Source organism: Anopheles bellator, chromosome X, assembly GCF_943735745.2.
Source record: "Anopheles bellator chromosome X, idAnoBellAS_SP24_06.2, whole genome shotgun sequence".
NCBI classification, from domain to species: Eukaryota; Metazoa; Arthropoda; class Insecta; order Diptera; family Culicidae; genus Anopheles; species Anopheles bellator.
This window is the reverse complement of record NC_071287.1, coordinates 3,258,120-3,277,200: the sequence shown is the minus strand read 5'-3', so window position 1 is coordinate 3,277,200 and position 19,081 is coordinate 3,258,120. Positions and strand designations below refer to the sequence as shown.

Here is a 19,081-nt window from a genome sequence, read left to right as displayed (position 1 = left end):
GTTCCACGTTCCACCTCTCAGGAGGCGGCGCACGAACGTGTCACTACTGGGTCCGTTGGTCATTTTCCTGACTCCACTCGCACGCGCTTGCCCACAGCACAGCACACAGCACACAGGCTGCCACGGGCGAAGGGGTAAACAAACAAACCCAGCTCAAGAAGAACCCGAGGGTCACCTCGCACGATACATCCGGTGTAGCCGCAGGGCCTCCCCGTTCGACTTAAGGCCTCCAGCGTCTCCACCGTGTCCTCTCGCGTCTGATGGAGTGCTGCCGCCGTTGCGAGGTACACAGCGCTCGAGGGGATCAAGCTAGGTCCGGAACGCTCCGAAGGGCACGATTTATCAGCGATCAGTGAAGTGGACAGCGATTGGAGGGCTGTGCACCTCAACAGATTCACACGCATCCGAAGGTATATACGTAGAGTTGTACCGATTTTGTAGTTCGGATATCGCAGGAATGTCAACCCAAGTACCAAGTCATAGGACCCGACGATACCGCCGGATCATTTCTTGTCTGCAATCGAATCGATATGGACTTGCAAGTGTTGTGGTTTCAACTGCAGATCTGGCCTCGGACGTCGGACAAACAAAGTAGTGGGACTGGCAGATCCAGCGTCCTCGGTTTCTGTCACCAAACCGTCTATGGAGACCGTCTACTAAATCAGTCTAAGCTTCGGGCTTGGCTGGGGCTACCTCTCAATGGGCAGTACGAAGGTGGCGATACAAGATTTATGCGACACCCTGCGCCGCGGCGTGTTGAACACGCGTCAGGCCGCGCGTTGTACGTGATTATATATTTTTCCACATCGCACACTCTCCTCGACCGAGCCGGCCGAGGATTGCAAAATTGACGACAATTTGCATTAGAGGCGCAGCGCAGCGCAGCGGACTGGTTCGGCTGTGGAGAGGGCTCTCAACTGCGACATTTCGCCCATTGCACTAACCCCACCCCACTCCACCCCAGGCCCCCATTTAAGGACTCGTGGAGTCGGATGCGGGTGCGATATCGTCGTGAGCGATAAATCATCCGCGTGGCTTGGCCGCTTGGCGTTAATTGCAGTGCTAATGCAAACCACGTCCCGGCAAACGCCGGCGCTCCGGTGCACAATAAGTCCCCGTCTATCCCCGGCCTGCCGATTTTTCTTCCCGTTCTTCTGGCGTTGGCGAGTTTAGTGAGAAAATCAGGCTAGCAACTCGACTCCACACACGCGCCGCAGAGCGCGTTCAAGAGAGCTGTCCAGGAGTCATATTTCCAATAAAGGGCAACCGTATAGGAGAGAGAGAGAGGCTTAAGCTGTCAAAACGGTGGATCGGTGGATCTCGAAGAGGGCCACCACCATCAGGCGCAGATAAAATATGGATCATATCAAGCGGGCCCAGCCCAGCCCAAGAACACGAAACCTAATGGAAGCAATTAATTTCTACAACGTGCCGCGCGCCGTCCAGTCCAACGGAACGTTGGTGTTGATTATAGGCCGTGCGTGGTGAACCGCGAGACCAGCGACAAGGACACAGGTCGGGAGGGTCGTGGCGCTGTTCGTGAGGCTGTTGGCATCCATCGGGACGATGTTGGGACATTTTCGTAGACTCCTGCTGCAGGGCTGCAAAATTGTTTCCAAACCGGTATGCACCTGCTACGCGTAAGACGTAACGAATCGGCCTCCAGAGAAGTCCAGAGATTGATGAGGCAAACCGGGAGGCAAACCGGGAGGCAAACCGGGACTACGAGGATTCCCCACGGCTGAGCAGCCCCCGGACGAGGGTGACTGGCCGTGTGCTCGCGACGGGATCAGAGATTACTGGCCGGAGGCTAAAATCTCGTCCGAAAATCCGGCGAACGGTGAAATAGGGCAGAACATAGGAAGGGTCACCCAGCATCACCCTCGAAAACTGCTCTGCTCCCTGCTTCGTAGTCCATTGCTTCTCGTTGGGATTAAACGTACGACTCCCTCCGGGCAGGACGAAGATTGATGTTTTTAATAAAATTTGGATTAAACTAATTTGCCACGCAGCGCAGGGTACACCCACCGCGCGCGGGACTTCCTTCCTGATTTAATTGCGCCACCCTGCACCCACTACGATTACTACGGTTATTATGTTTCTTCCTCGCCATTCCCTCAATCTCACGTCCGCCCAGATTGGAAGTTGTGGCAAATTGTAATAGAATAATTGCTTGGTTATGGCGAAAGAGGGCCCCCCCGTCGGCTCGGCTCGAATACCGTTTCGGGACTTTCTACTGGAGCTGTGGTGAGCTTAGCTCCAAGTCCAAGTCCCGCAATTCGCAGTAACGCATGGTTTTTTGGTTTAAAAATGGATTTACTTGTCACCGTCACCCACATCAAAGGCCGTCACAGCCATTTCCCAGCGCCGCCCGCTCTAATATGTTTTCGATTCATTTCTTCCCGATGGGCGTTTTATTTTTAGTTCTGCGAATAGCCTGCGAATCGATGGGAGCGAAATCTGGCGAACATCTGGTACGTGTGGGAGCCAATTCGGAGTAAAGTAGTTTCGCAATTGTTTTTGCAATTGCCTTTGGGGGTGGGTGTTGTGTTGATGATGAAACCGAATTTGTTTCTCTGACATATGGTGGCATTTCGGCCTTCAAATGCACGCAAATGCACTAAAAATAACAAAAGACGCGTGGAAACTCAGGAGTAGGAGTAGGAGTAGTATGATGAAATTTTAGCAGCCTGCTTTTGAAAACGATGAGTTTCCGGACTTTTCAGCCCACGTGTTACTTACCCTCTGTGTCTCGCTCCACGTCTCGGCGTGTCATCATGGGCCAATGTAGGAAGCGGAACCGAGCGGCACCTCGGTGCCCTTTTTTTGTGGTTGTGTGTTTGTGGTTGTATACATTCGACTACAAGTTTAATGCTTAACTGTTACGTCATATGCGCTCCGCTTGCGCTCCTTAGTCCTTTTTCGCACACGCATTATTAATTCATTATTAGTTGTGTTCATTGTTACAATGTGCAGTAATTATTACGTTTTGCGCGCTTGTTTGTGGTTTGTGTGTTAGGACATCCAGCAGCCAAGGATGGAGAGGAGTCCCTCCGGGCCTGCACCCCCTCTAACTAAGACTCGGCGAAGAGTAACTAACTTGGCCACTCGGTTTTCTTTTCTTTTTGGCGCTGCTCCTGCTGCTCACTAATGCCTACTACTACTAGTACTACTATCGGCCTCGGTCTCTAGCGGGCCGACGTTTTTTTTTTTTTGCTGTATGTGTTCCAGTGACCGTCAGCATCTAGCGCTAGGATGATGTTGTTGCGTCTTGCTTTTGCGTATTTATTGAGTTGCAAGCAAAAATAACACGTGGCCCGGGGCCCGTACGTACTTTTTGTATTTGCCGTCGTGTTCGGTTCGATTGCCGTTAGTGCACCAAGGATTCACCACGGTCACACACAAACACACACACACGTGCATTTACTTCATCCGGAACGAAAGGATCGGAAGAACCGAAAGCAGAACAAAAAAAAACTAGAGGAATACATTTTAAAGGGACTTACTGCGACGGCGGGGCTTTTGCGCAAGCTTCTGAGGCTTCGCGCGCGCACCGTGTCGAAACATAATATGTACAGAGAGACAGAGAGAGACAGAGAAAGAGAGAGAAAAAGAGGTTTATAAAGGATGCTTCATCACACATTCCTTATGCGCGTTGATTGCGCTTTTTTGCCGGTTTTTTTGCCTCCGGCTGCCTGTCGACTTTCGATCGAACTTTTGCTCTTTTTTGCCTGTGTTCTGCTCCGTGTGTATGTGTTTGCGTGTTTGGGGGTGGTTTCGGGTTCTTTTGCCTTAGTCCTTTTCTCCTTCCTCTCCTTGTTTTTTTTTTTTAAGTTAGCTTATTATGATACATAGGCGCTACACGCTAAGTCAATAGTATTCACGCCGCCGTCGTCGTCGATGACGACGACAACAATGACCTGTGCAGTGGCGGGGCATGGTTGGGGCGGCATCGGGGAGGGAAACACTCCCAACCCAACGCACGCAACGCGGTTCGGTGCAAGCGAATTAAGAAAATAAAAAAAAACTGCATTTTGTTGCCCAATCGGTAAAGGTAAAACGCGAAAACAATAGACAAATAAATGCGGGCAACAACATTCCATTACGCGACAATAGACAAAAGGGGGAATAAAAATCGGATCGGCCCAACTACCGAAGGCCAAAGCCAAAATGACAGATGTCAAACGAGATGACCAAGAAAGAACAAGAAAGTGAAACGAAAAACCGTGATGATGGGAGAGGCGTGCGTCCGGGAGTGGCTTCCCCCGCCCTGCGCCCCACCACCCCCTCAGCGCACCAACCGCAGATCCCCGCTCCCGCCCTTCGCTCCCAATGCCTGCCTTCACGTGCAGATTGGCACATACGTACATACACAAAAACACATCCGAGTGGCTTATGATACATATTATGTATTATACGTGCACATATATTTATGTATACATGAGCATACGCGCATATACACAAGCACACAGTTATATATGTTGATATGTGTGCATGTGTGTATGCACTTGTGCGCATTTTATATATGTATAAATTAGTAAAAAATTAGTAAAAATACAAAATAGCATACTGTGAACACTGGGCGCACGTGCTCCGCGCAACCATGCTTCGCGCGCCGCTGCTCCACGCGACACTAATTACTTGTGTTAGTTGTTCTGTCGACAAATACGCCGCCCCTTAACTCGTATATAGTTCATATGTTATTTCATTCTGCTCTCTCTCTCTCTCTCTCTCTCTATCTTCGTGCTTCATCATCTCGCTACTTCTTCTTCTACTTCGCTCTGCTCCGCAAAAAAAGTGCAACGTCGTGGCGGCACCACACCACCAAACTACCGGAACCGGGATCGGGATCGGGACGAATCGTTCCCAATAAAGGAGCTGCTCGAATTAAAGCAAACAGGTTGCTGTAACAGAGTATTTATAGTAGGGTCCAACAAAAGGGTCCGTGTGAGCTCGCGCACCAATAAAAATAAGTACGCAACGCGCACCAATAAAAAATAAAATACTCGGCTCGGCCCTGACCCTGACCGGTGAGTGAGAGAGTGAAAGGGGGGTGGGGGGGAGGTGTTGTGTGGTGCACCATCACACGAATGCACCATTTCGAGCTTGTTCGAGCAGTTTCGAGCAGTTTCGAGCTCGAGCGAACTGGACGAACTGGAGTGTGGTGCCCGCCTGCCTGCCTGCCTGGTGATGCCTCCCGAATCGGCCGCTCGTTCCTCACCTATCTCACTCACCGGCGATGGCCGCGGACCCGGCGGAGTCCTCCTAGTTGCAGGAGCCGACCTGCTGCTGGTAGCGCCGCAGCCGACGGTTCCAGTCGTCCTTCCACTCGATGATGATCGTTTTCGGCCCAAGCAGCAGGTTCTCCGGGTTGCCACTCTTGGTGTCCATCCCCAGGATCAGGTAGGACCTAGGTCGCGGGGGTGCGCCACGAAGAAGAACAATACAATGGAGGACCCACACACCACCACCTGCCACCACCTGCCAGGCACACTTACTTGTTCATCTTGATGTTCGGACAGCGGCAGTCGATGTTCTTCGTGGGCACCAGCAGCCCGACGCTCTGCTTTCGCTGGTTCGCCACCAGCAGCGGGCTGCTGTTCGACTTAAACACCGACTGGACCTGCAGGTTGAAGCGCACCTCCTCGCGCGGCCCATGCTTCCCCCCGGGGGTCGTGCGCCCGGTCACCTTGGCCATGATTGCTGCGATGCCGAACGGAAACGAAACACACCGAAACAAGTTAGAAGTATCGTAGGGGCACATCGCTCGAACTGCTCGAAACGGCTGCTCGAAAGCGGAATTTGAGGCTCGGCTTTCCAGCTGAGGTACTGAGGTGCTCAATAAGTTCGTAGCCTCGATATCACCTTTTTTTTACAAGCCAGTCAAAAATCGAAATGTTACCCGGGCGCCACACTATGAGAAACTTGGATAAAATGTATGGCAGGCCAAGAAACTATGAATCTTTTGCTAGAGTTCCGTGGGTTACTTTGAGTGCTTTTGAGCGCCTTATGTTTATGGGATATTTTCTCGTTTCGGGGGTATTTTTTTCAATTTGACAGTTTACGGTAAATTTCGGCAAATTTTTATTGCTTTCCAAAAATATGGCTAGTTTTTCTACAGCGGATTGAATTTTGACAAAAATGGCACTAGAAGGAGAAGGAAAGGAAACTGAAAAATCAAAGCATAAACAAACGAACTGTCATTTCACTCACTGGAGCTCACGGAATATCTCGCGCAAAAACTTCAAGTGTGAATGCTAGCTTATCAAAAAACCTGTAGAAAAAACTCATAGTGTGGTCGAGGCGTTACAGTACTTTTTACAAAGGGAAAAATCATGTATCGTGCAGTGACTTAATTTTTGTTTTTGAAAGATTTAAAAGCAAAGAAGATTTAAAAACGAATGTTCAAAGTGTACAAGGACTCTTCATCTTTAATTAGGAGGTTAAAAATAAGATTTCTGAGTTTAAATGTGCTCGTAGAAGCCTTCAAGACGATCCTTGTCGAAAACGTCAAAAAACAGACACAACACATGAAATCATAGAAAATTACAGGACCTCATATTGGAAAATCGTCGAATCACTGAAAGAGATTTAGTACAAAACCTAGGCATCTCATTGAACAGTATAACCAATATTTGGACTGAAGTACTGGGTTTCAGAAAGCTGTTTGCAATAATCTTGAATGAAATCAAGAGGCTAAGGAGTGCTTTGCCTAAAAAAAGATGTTTGCATCCACTTTTTGGGATGTGAATGGAATTTTGTTAGCGGATTACTTGCAAACTGGTAAAACCATAAACTTTGATTATTGGTTTAACATTCTAAACCTACTGAAAGTGAAAATTCATGACAAAATATCCGATTTAAAGAAGAAAAACATTCTCTTTCGTCAGGGCAATGCACCCTGTCACAAGAGCATTTTAAAAATGATAAAAATTCATGAATTAAAGTTCAAATTGTTGGAGTATCCACCGTATTGAATAGATTTGGCCCCTAGCGACTTCCATCTGATTTAAGACCTAAACAAATCATGCGTGAAAAGCGTTTTTTTTTTATCAAATATTGACGTCAAACAGCTGCGATTTTGAGGCCCTCTCAGATTATCACTTCAGGAACGAAATTTATAAGTTAGAGCCTCCTGGGAACAAGTTTATTGATGTTCAGGAAGGTCACACTGAATAATAAAGTGTATTGCAAACCATAAAAAAATGTATTTTTCCTGTCGAGGCTACGAACTTATTGAACAGCCTAGTACTCGGTGTGTCTGGGACCAGTGAATACCTGGGGGAGAGACCCCCATAATGATGTGTGCTTACCGTAGTCACGTTTGCAGAATTTATTCAAGTTGAGTCGCTTCGTGTCGAACTTACACTTGGGGCAATCTGGAATCACGAAGGATTGGAAGAAACAAAGCAAGAAAGAAAGAGAGAGAGAGTGAGAGTCGAGGCGTCAAGGGAGAGAGGGCGCCATCGGGCACCAGGCGCCCTCATCAGAGGTGAGCCTTGACGGCCTTGATCCACACCACACCCGCCCCCCGCCTACTGCCTGTGGACAGCTTCTGGACACTCACTTTCTTTGGTGCTTTCGCTCGCGTCCGGATCGTAGTGGTAGGACTCCGGGGCCGTGTTCTGCGCCTGGTGATTGATGTTGATGACCCGCGGTATCTCTGCGAATCGAGGACGAGAGCGAATGCGGAACGATTAGAACCAAACCAGCTGTTAGTACTACTGCTAAGTTGGGCTTTTGGAAGGGAATAAATGGACTTCATCGCCAAGGCGCTCTAGGGCTCCAGTGTGCTCCAGATGCTGGGGCGTAGCCGTCTCGGGTCTCAGGGAACGTGGGCGAGTCGGGGAGATGGAGTGATACGTACTGATGCACGGCGCGATATGCGAGCGGCTCTGCTGATAGCCTCGGGCACACCGGTTGCAGTTCAGGCCCGTCACGCCCTCCTTGCAGGTGCACTGGCCGGACGTGTGGTTGCAGCTTTTCCCCGACGAACCTATCGGATGGCAATCGCACGCTGCGAGAGAGAGAGACAGGCGGGGGAGATGGAGGTTAGTTGGTGCTGGTGCTCCTGCCTGCGAGAGCCTTCCGAAGGCTCCAGCTCGAGCTCGAGATATCGGATCAATCAGCGGCACGGTGCGACTCACGTTTGCAGGTCTTCTTGTGGCTTATGGACTTGGTGGGGTCCTTGTAGAAGCCCTCGCGGCAGTAGTGGCAGTGGCGCCCGGTCGTATCGTGCCGACAGTCGCTGCACACCCCGCCCGACACCCGGCCGGACATCTTGTAGAGGTCGAGATTGAAGCGGCACTTGCGGGCGTGCCCGTTACACTGGCAAACTGTGTACAGATGGGGAAAAGGAGAGAGAGAAAAGGAGATGGCGATTGAGAGAAGGATCGCGATTCGTTGGTCAAAAATTGGTCATCCGTTTTGGTCAGTGGCGATTGAACTGGTTTGGACCTGGCGAAGGACCCAGCAGACACTCTCGGGCTGGGGAGGGGTTCCAGGCGGTATGCCAAAAGCAAGACATCAGCAATTTGTCGCCTGCATGAAACGACCCACCACCCAGGACCCTCCCCCCCACCCCCCCATCCACACTTGACCGGTACATGTACGCCTGCAGACAAGGGGCGTCCGAGCCCGAATAAGGAAATCGGGGGCCCTTTCTGGTGTCTGTCTGTTTTTTTTTTTATTTTTCAACGACTTCACCCGATTGACACGGAACCAGCGAAGAGTGGTACGAAGGTAGGTAGGAAGGTGGGGCCACCGGTGTGCTCCTTCCCCTTCGTGCACTCCACCGCCGATATGGGAATTGTCAACCGACGACGACGATGACACGATTTATCGGCGTCGGACCTCGGTGAGTCCGACGGCGCATAGCCTTCGGCCGGGGGCGAGAGGGTTTGTGGGGGCGCTCTCGGCGCCCTTCTTCGCGCGTTTCTTCGCTGTACTTGGCTTCCCACTTCTTGGCAACCGGAGCTGGAGAACAGTATATATCAGGAAGGTCAGCAGCATCCCCCGATTTGGCTCCCCGAAGGGCACCTCCTCTCGTCGTTCGTTCCCCAGCGTCGCGTAGGGCGTCGTCGTGCTTCACGTGCGTGTGCGGAACTCCCTCCCCATAAGTCTCCCACACCCCATCCCCATCACGGTAAAGGGTGGTCCATAAAAGGGTGTTTTCGGGGATTCTGATGCATTGGATTCTCTTGCACGACGCGTGGGGTTTTCTGAGCCCCTGAGCAATTCGTCCTGATTCTGTTTATTAAAATAGCCATTTCGTCCCACGCAAAATTTTTACATTTACATTTTTTTTACAATTTTTACGTCCCACGCCAAATATCAGTGACTTGTGGTAAAAAGTACAACCATTTTGAATAATCCATCATACTACAACACATTATTCTATATCGACATATATCGAAATTCAATTTACTATGTTAAAGTAGTATAAACTACATTGAAGTTTCCTTCCGCTTCAATCCAACTCAAGAAATGTTAAAAAATTATCAAATCGTAGGTTATCATCTCAAAACTACGAAATAGTAATAGAACATTTCGATTTCGTTGCCGGTTATAATCTTCAAGGGGACCAGGGAAAAATGCCCAGAAATCTACCGGAGAACGACCGAGCAAGGAAAACGAAGACTACAATTTAGAAGAAAAAAAAAGAATTTTCGACTTAGTTGGATTGGAACGGAAAACCTAGTCATACAACACTATTATAACATCACACTACATTAATTTAAAATAAAACAGAATATAATATAATTAGAATTAATTATAGCTAAGCTAGTACATAAAAGAGACGAATTAGCTCAAGCTAAAAATCTCTATAATACATGCAAAACAAAAACAAATTTTGAATAATCAGTCAATTAATAATCAGGGGCGCGACAACCATTTTTGGATTTCCCACAAATCCGGGCGTTGGAGAAGGATTGCTTCGGGCAAATTGGGCATAACTTGTAGGAAATATTCTTTATCGACGGTTCTATCCTTTAGCATCAACTCATGATGCACCACGACCCCTGCAATCGAAGAAAACTCGAAGCGAAACTGTTCACATTCGACCAAATTTGGCTTTTCGACGATCACGACTTCATTTTGTTTTCCACGAAAACTTTGATAAAATGTCTTTGTCATCCATTTTTTGGAATAGAGTAAAACCGACGATGAGCCAAATCTTGTCTAAGCAAAAGAACAGTTTTGACAGCTGTCAAAAATTGACTGATTACTCAAAATGGCCGAACTTTTTACCATTGACATGTGTAGCAACCTCTACACCCGGAAGGAGGTTTGGTGCTTTAAAAGTCAAGCAATCAAGGGGGCTTCGGTAAATCCGACCCCTTGATGGATCACCCTATACAAAACAGGTTAGCCGTAGAGAGTCTTTCTTTCTCTGCCTTGCGATCCGGGCCCGGCCCGGGAGAATCGATGCGCGCGCAGATTGGACGGGTCCAGCGTGACACGTACGCCCATATAAAGCGAGAGCAAGCATTGCTGCCGCCTCCAAGAGATCTCCCCGTTTTTGCTACATTTTCCCCACATATTCAACACTTTATCGATACCCGCTGCGCAGCGGGGGTTGGCGCACACACGGCGCACCACTCTGTGCGCTTGCGGCGAATCGCGCGAACCCTCCAATCTTGCGATTGCGCGATCCGAACGCCGAGAAAGGCAATCAAATTAATACCAATAAATATTTGCCAACATTACCTACTTACCTCCGCGTGCGTGCGAAGAAGAATGAAGCAAGTGGAAGGGGGGGAGGGAAAGGGAGAATGAGAGAGAGAGAGAGAAAAGTCGGAGGGCTCCTTAACCGGCTTCTCGCACAGCCCTTCTACGGAGCCCGGGGCAGCCAGCAGCAATCGCATTAACGGCAGATATACCCCGACGATAAGGAGCAGTTCAAGCAATTGGTCGACTCCTGGCGGTTCCTATCTACCAGGGTACCAGGACGTATGAATTCCGCATTGCGTAAACAGATGGCTCTAGCCAATGGCAATTTGGTCCTCCTGATTATGCTTTTGCGACAACACTGCCTTGACTGTTGACACTGGACAAATGATTTCATTTAGAACAACCGATCAACTTCGCCTGCCAAACGCAGATTGATTCGGCAGAAAGACAACGCTGCGTGTGCCTCGGTGGGACAAGAAAGGGTGTGGTTTACCATGAGCTCCTAAATCGTTAATACGGATCGCTACCGACGGCTGGCGAGAGATATCTGGAACCTATCAGAAGTTCCACCAGCACAACAAGAGCCTAGCCACGTCTCCACCAACCAAATCCCACTGAGTGCTGATCCCCCCCATCCCATCATGTCGGACCGACTCCGGGTTGTATTTATTTTTACCACTTTAATGTGAAATTCGCAGCACACCGCTCATCTCCTTCCGGCGCGGCACCGAAGTACCGTGTTTATGGGGACCACGCGGCCACGTCTCGGGCTGTCTTTGCTCTGACACAACAGGACGTAGCTAGCAGCACTCCCTGTTCGAACCGGGAAGGTGTTGAGTAATATCTACAAGGTGCCACTTCCGGTCCCACGGCGAAACCCCTTTTTGAGCGCGCGAGCGAGCGATCGAGCGAAGGAAACAGGAAGAGACAGACAGACAGACAGAGAGAGGGAGAGAGAGAGAGAGAAAGTGAGAGTGAGCAACGCCTACAGTTAGCGGAGCGCCGATGTTCTCAAGTTCATTTAATTGCCCCACCAACACTTCTTTCGGGAAGTATTGGGTAGCGAGGTCTGGGTCCAAGACGAAGTCGGGTCTGGTCCAGAGCGCGCGTGCGTGCGAGAGAGAGGGAGAGCGAGCGAAGGGGGGTTTCCAAGGAACGTGCCCAGAACGTAGTAATTTGCCAAATCAAATTAACGTTGGTGACGGGGGCTCAGGAGATGGGGTGCTGATGGCCGCCGACGGTAGCGCATCAATTTGTCATCCTCGGGACGTCGCGCGAGGCCGCCCTCGGTTTTGGGGTTTTTGCGCGAACCAATAAGCCCCCGAAGAAAAGGGCCTCTCATACCTGCCCTCCATAAGTGCCCAAAGCCACACCACCACCAAATATGGATATGGACCCAGCCGAAAGGGAACGCCACGTTGATGTCAGCCGCCCTCTTCGTCTTCGCCCCGTCGGGTCTGGTCTGGTCTGGACGTCCGACATCAATCGTGAGCGGGAAGGTGGGATGGTTGGAGGAGGTTCCACTCGCTACCTAGTCACATTCCACGATTCCTGCACGGAGAATGCCTTTTCTCGATTCTTGATGCGGTTCGCTCCCAGCGCCCCCTGCACGGTCGTTCGTCAAACGTCCGCCAGAGGCGTCCGCCAAAAAAGGCGATTTCTCCACCACTTCTCCCACCGCCCAGCTCGCTCGCCAAGATCTCCTTACACAGCACGGGGCACACATGGCACAGCAGTGCACGGTGCGCATCGCCTTTTCGCCTTTTAGAGGTCGCGAAGAAACCCGAAGCCGAGGGCCGAGAAGACACCGGTGGGCGAAGGGTTTCTCCCGCCGCCGCGCGAAGTCCAAATGTGATTTCCAAATGTGTGCGGCGCTGTTGACTACCGGGATGCCCTCCTGCACCGCTGTGCAACATGTGCATATTCTTGCCTAACGCTTCATACCGAAAAAAAAAACGAAAACGTCAGCATCAGAAATATACATGAACACATCGGAACCTGCGGCGAGCAGTATGGTGACCGAAAGTACGGTTTTGAGCCGTAGGCAGGTTCCGTAAGGGACGGAGCAAACTTATTGGTTGCATCCTACAGCCGAATGTCTATTACCGTATTTTTCCGTGTAAAACACGAGCACCTTTTTCCCAATTTTTTTAGCTCTAAAATCTGGGTGCGCGTTATACAAGGGTAGTAAAAATTTTGTCTCCTCTAAACATACAAATGTGCCCTTTTTTAGGTACATATTTGATGGTATTATTGAATAAATTATGAAATGAAACATTTGTTAGGAATATAATTATCCATACAATATCGTCATTAAGTCATGGCAGGGAAGTTAAAACAGAAGTTGTTGTGAAATCATTTAAAAAATGAGGCATCAGCAATGCGCTGGATGGATCTGAAGATGTCGCAATTTTTGAGGACTCTTCAGAGAGTGACAATGAGGAGTACAACATTGAAGAGCAATTAGAGAATATCAATTTGTCAGACAGCAGTGAATCTGAGTTTGAAGATTATTACGAAATATAAAATATTAGTATGTCTTTTGCAATGTATACACATTTTATCTTTAGTCTACTTTAGAATATTTAAAGAACATGTAGAATAATACATTATTATCATTTGATATTTGTTGGATATCAAATATCTGAAAAATGTATAATATAAAACTTTTTTTCCAATTTTTTTCTCTTTAATATGGGTGCGCGTTATACACGGAAAAATACGGGAATTTGAATACTCATTGGTTGGGAAATGTTACAAAATATATAGTTTGTTTTTCAAATTATATTGAGACTTTGCATTAATTCATGCGGTTTCATAATGGATGGCATGGTACGTACTAAATGTGACAATTTTGTTTTATGGCATATGTACTTGACAGCTACTGTCATTACCGGATCGGATAGGTTTTTTGGTTGACACCTTTTTCAAGCATCTGAAAATGGCGAGTTTTGTTCGTGGCAAAGGTTTTTAGGCCTGGGAGCTGGGAGCTGGTAGCTTCTGAACTTTTGAATAATATGTGAAAATATGAGTACCTCTTCGTTTTGACTGGCTCTTTTGAGACGCTGAATATTAGATTGAGATCTAGTAGACTGGTGCGGCCATTTGTGCCCATAGGACAATTTAAGCACGGCGAAAATAACCTTAGTTTAAGTTCGAGGCTTGAGGGGGTTTTCAGTTTACACGCCAATTGCCTTCGTTTTGCTCGGTAATAAAGCAAGTAGAGTACATGTTTTAAATTTTTGAACATTAATAATGTGATGTTTTACATGTTTACATGTTCAAAATGCAAAATCAAGGCTGAGAAACACATGGTGAAGAATTCACATGACATTATGCTGTTTCTCAACTTGAATTATGGTAGAACCCTCTAAATATTCCAAGTTCATCAGTTAATAACGTAAATTAATAACGTAACGTAATAACGTAAATAACGTAAATAACGTAAATAACGTAAATTAAATGAGTTTTAAAACATACTCTTAATATCACCTTCACAAACCATTTTCAATTCGCTTAATATATTGCCCAAACAACTAATCTAGTAGTAGACAAATCAAACCTTGCTTTCAACAAAATTCTGCACCTGACTATGACTAATACCAAAAAAAGAGAACGATATTTTACTAACTGCATGCTTCGAAACCTCACTTATTGAGATAAATTCTGCTTTGGAGTGATTAATGTATGAATTAAATGAGTATTGTAGAAAAGACCACATTACAAAACGAGGATGTTTGGCCACACTGTCTGAGTGGAATGGTATGCATTGCGAATAATAAGGTTGTTTTCGCCAAAGAGAAATTTGGCTTGTTCCTAATATGTTTGACCAAAATTTATCCCTTGCTTAAATCATCCCTAAATACAACAAAACTATTAGGTTGGGGAAAAAGAAATCATATCCATCGTACAGTTTCAAATTTTGGCTCGTTTTAAAGCTGATACTTTACACTTACAAAAAAAGGCTTTCACTGGTTATTGTTTGTTCCATTCGTTTGCGAGTTACAGTGTGTTAATAATGGAAGTCACCATAGAGACATTTTGGTACACTTTACAGTTTTTCTTTGAAAAAGGCCAAAATTCAAGCTAGGCCGCTGAAATTTTGCATGGTGTTTATGGTGCCGAACAGCTAGCTAGGTGAAATTTTGGTTCCGTCAACCGGTTTCAGTTATTTTTTATGTTAAAGCCTAGGTAGACATGTTATCGAAAATGTCGATAAAATCACACAAAAAAAAACAAAGTTTATCGGCAGTTTAGTAATCAGAGCATTGGCCAGGAGCTAAAGATCAATCATCAAACAGCTTAAAGCCATTTGCGTAGAGCTGGATTCACAAAGAAGCTCGATGTTTGGGCGCCACCCTATTTACAACAGAGGTTTTCCGCCAAAATTCGCCAACAGAAGAGGTTTTATGTTCAATCAGGGCAACAAAATGTCGGACACGTCTTTAGTGACTTCCCAGAAAGTCCGGAAGCTTGGTTGGGAAATTTTAATGCATGCGCCGTATAGTCCGGACCGTGCACCAAACGAATGACACCCTTTCACAATAATAATAATGGAGTTATTTTTATTAAGGCAACGCATTTTCCAATAAAATATTGGCATATTTGACACAAATCGAGGACCTTCCGAACATCTTAAATACAGTTTTGAAACTCACGCAAAATTAATGGATTTCTTTTCCCCCAACCTAATATAATTTACACATCTTATTTTATGTTACTGATTGATTTTGGATTGACGGAGGCAAATTTTTCATCCTCGTACTTCCTAAAATCTGTTGTGTTCTTGAACTAAGAGGTAAGAGGTACTGTGAGCAATCCTATCAAGCGAATCAAAGCTAACGCCGAAGAATTAGTTACAACTTTTGAAAGTTATTTGACACTGACACTGTTTTCCATTTTTCGAAATGAGTTTTCTTCGGCTCTTGTACGAAAACAGGAGTTTTTTTTTTTCGTTGTAGGACTACTGGTACTGTGCACGAAGTGCACCACATCCCGACATCCCACCGACCGACGGCGAGTCTCTCACAATCCCTTAGCACCTAATAGCACCAACATAACGCAGACGCCTACGGCAATAAATCAATTAATTAACGACGTGTTCGAACGGCAGGGTGCCACCATGCTGACATGCCAGACACGGCCGGGGAAGCGCGCGACTGGTGCGAGGCGATTCCTTAATACGCTGTTCGAAGCAGTTAAAACGACACACCGACACACCGGCTAAGCGATACCGTCGTGGCGAATCTCTCCTGCTTTTTGGGGCAGGCTGTGATAAACTCATAAACTCGCCACACACGCCTCGCCTCGAACGAGCGCTGGACGAGATTTGCCGCTGGAACTGGTCTGGCCTGGTCTGGGCCCCTGGGGAATGAGCTTCGGTTGGGTCGGTATAAGCCAATTTTGATGACTCCCCGACTCCAGTGTCCCGGGGTTCGCGGGTTTCGGAGAAGCCGGCCCCAGTAGCGGACTAACGGCAGATAAAATTAATTCTATTAATTAATCTCTGATAAGTTTTTGAGGGGGGAGGGTCCGGATACAGCGACACAGGTAGCGGGCAGGTGAAGGTGAACGTATTATAAACCTGAGGAGTAACCCGCGCTCATATATGGAGGAAGAACCCTCCACCGGAATCCTACCGCTGCCTGTCTTGCGCGTTTCTATCGAGCCTCGTCTTTCCCGAAATGGCGAAATGGCGAGAAACAGCGCCGTGGGTCATAAAATCGTGTCGTTTCGTGGCGATCCGATCTGGCGAATATGATAGCGCTTATCCCCCCCGCCCGGATTTCACCCGAACACACATTTCGGACGGTAATTTATGCAGACCGCCGGCAGGACAATCAAATAAAGCACCCAGCCAACGACTGGCGAGAGCATACGTATCGGACTGAACGTCCGACCAAAATCAGGTTATGGACAGTGACGCGACCCGATATTAATTCTAGACCCCGTGTCTTCGGGAGAACCTCTGCCAGCCTAAGCGAAGCCTTCCTCGGCCTCTTCAGCCTGGTAACGACGTTCGATCGATAAGCTGATCGAAGCAGCGATCTATAACAGACCCGCCGAGAGCGTAAGGCTTCAATCGATCGAAAGAGAGATAGAGAGAGAGCGTGGCAACATTCCAGGCGAGAATCTCGCTAGGAGTCGTTCCAATTTGCTAGTTGTTAACGCCGAAAGGGTGACGCGAAAAGTTAAATCCAATCGTTGGTGGTGGTGTTGAGCAAAAGTCAAAGCCAACGGCAGCAAAGATCACTAATTGCCAACCACATTGCCATTACCTAATTCAACCGCCTCAGCTAGACCAGCCTGTACGGTGTTTGCTTTGCGTTTGTCTGGCCGAGTGGCGAGATGCCTAGAGCCGCTCTAGAGGCAGTGGTGTTACGGCAGTCATTAGCATTAATGACACGCAAATTATTAAAATTATTTCCATCTTGACCCTTAACCGAAACAACCGTTACCGATACGGAATGCACGCTTCGGTGTAGTTCTCCAACTCATGAGCTCAGCGCGGCTCGTGGCGCTGCGCCATTAGTGTGAGGTGTGAAACGTTCGCAGGTTTTCGCCACAGCAGTCGCAGTCGTTGGGCTCTACATAGCCGCTCCTGCGAGAGACCTGGCGAAAGGCGGTGTCGTCGGTGTTGAAATAGAAAAAAAACACAATCAAACCTATCAGCCGCAGCAGCAACAGGTGTGCAGTAGGTGAGCCCAGAGCCCTGTAGGTGAGTCTGTAGCGATGCTATCGGAGCGTCACTCCGCCCACCTCAGGTATTGAGGGCCCTCCATCCGTTATTGGGCACGAACCTTCGAGAAGGAAGGAAGAAACCTCTATAATCAATTGATCACGTCACGCCTGACGTTTACCCAGCACAGGTGCTCCCGGTCTTCTTCAACACTGAACATTCTCTCACTCAGGAACTCAGTATTAAGTGGAACGGCTTCAACGCCCTTCAAAAAGTCGGAGCGTGGAACAGCGGAGAATCAGTGGAGGATCATCGAGCAGAGCATGCTCGGCCAGAATCTTCGCGGGCGTAATTGTGACAAATCACTGGCGCAACAGTAGCACTTGACCCTGGGACCCGCCACTCGTTAGCTTGATCTGATCCGATCTCCGCCGACAGCTACCGAGAGCGGAGCCGAGGCAACGGACACGCGCCAGACCTCCAGCCTCTGTTCTCGACATCCGCAGTTACAGGGTGTTCCTGTTACGGTACGTCACCGACTTGAGTTTTGAAATGTTCGAAACTTCATTCTGGAAATTGGAAAAAGCTTCACGTGCCTATCAGCGATCTGCTCAGAAGAAAAAACACAGGATCCAGATATTTACCGACTACAGGAGCTACACCTGAAATGTGGTTCTGGTGCACGAAACAAAACAACTCCCGATCGGATCGGACGGCAGGGAATTGTGTGCGCAATAACGTAAACGAAACCAATTCGAGTGATCCGCAATCCGTGAAATCGGACGGAATCGGATACCCACATCACACAGACCCCGCCGGTCTGTCTCGCATATGTGGCGAGCGCTGTGCCGTTGGAGGAAACCTTTGAACCGCACCGAACCAAACCTTGTGTCAAACGGGATCAAACGATTTCGACCTCCTCGGACTTGGCCAAGGAGCCAAGCCAAGTTTTGACAGGCATTCGTCGGAAAATAAAACAGAAACCCCTGCAGTCGGTCGGTCCACTTCTCGGTCCATCGAGCAAAGTACCGTAACAGCACTCCGGTATTATCGGCGTCTGTGTCAACAAGGGTCTACACACACAAAAAAAACAGTGCACAGTCCACACATCACCACGTCGACCACGTGTTATCGATTGCTGACCAACTCGTGTGCCGGATCCGATGACGTGCTGCTGTTGCTTTAGCGCGCGAGTTGGGTTGTTGTGGTTCACTTCGCTTCATTCGCAAAACCAACCATCATATGCCCGAATGATCACGAAAAAACAAACTTCCCTTCGGTGTCTGGACGAGCGAGGCAGCAGATGATCGCCCGGTCCGTTTGATCCCTAGCACATGGTGGTGTGAACTCGCATCCCGCTCGCGCATCTACACGTGGTGTTGTGTCGAGAGCAGCTCCTTCAGCCCGTCCACGGACTCATTGGACAAATTGGAATTTATATTGGGAGGGTGGGGTTTACGACAAACCGGGCAATTAATATCGATTTATCGCCGAAGCCCTTGAGCGCTGGCCGTCAGCAGTTGACCGGGCGCGATCGATCCCCAGACCCAGACAGTACCGGTGAGGGCTAACGCTAACGCGACTCAAAATCTTCTGGGGGGACAGCCACAGTGGCGTCACTGACCTGACGACTGCCGAGGAGATGACCTAGCCCGCCAGTCCAGTCTATAAATTTGGAGCTGCAACAAAGTCCCTGGCCCGATCTCCGGAGTCCCCATTAATCTGTCA

General features: G+C 48.3%; 1 protein-coding gene across 1 annotated transcript in view; it reads right to left on the bottom strand.

Annotated features, from left to right (window-relative positions):
* Window positions 1-5,181: 5,181 nt before the first annotated feature.
* The window catches only part of LOC131213294 (netrin-B-like), a 39,465-nt gene continuing 25,565 nt past the window's right edge, over window positions 5,182-19,081 (bottom strand). Inside the window, exons 2-7 of the mRNA XM_058207310.1 lie at window positions 8,148-8,336; window positions 7,868-8,017; window positions 7,568-7,663; window positions 7,314-7,379; window positions 5,499-5,703; window positions 5,182-5,410 (exon numbers count right to left, since the gene is read on the bottom strand). Of these exons, the coding sequence (XP_058063293.1) occupies window positions 5,266-5,410; window positions 5,499-5,703; window positions 7,314-7,379; window positions 7,568-7,663; window positions 7,868-8,017; window positions 8,148-8,336 (851 nt within the window). The 3' untranslated portion in view covers window positions 5,182-5,265. The remainder of the gene's footprint in view (window positions 5,411-5,498; window positions 5,704-7,313; window positions 7,380-7,567; window positions 7,664-7,867; window positions 8,018-8,147; window positions 8,337-19,081) is intronic.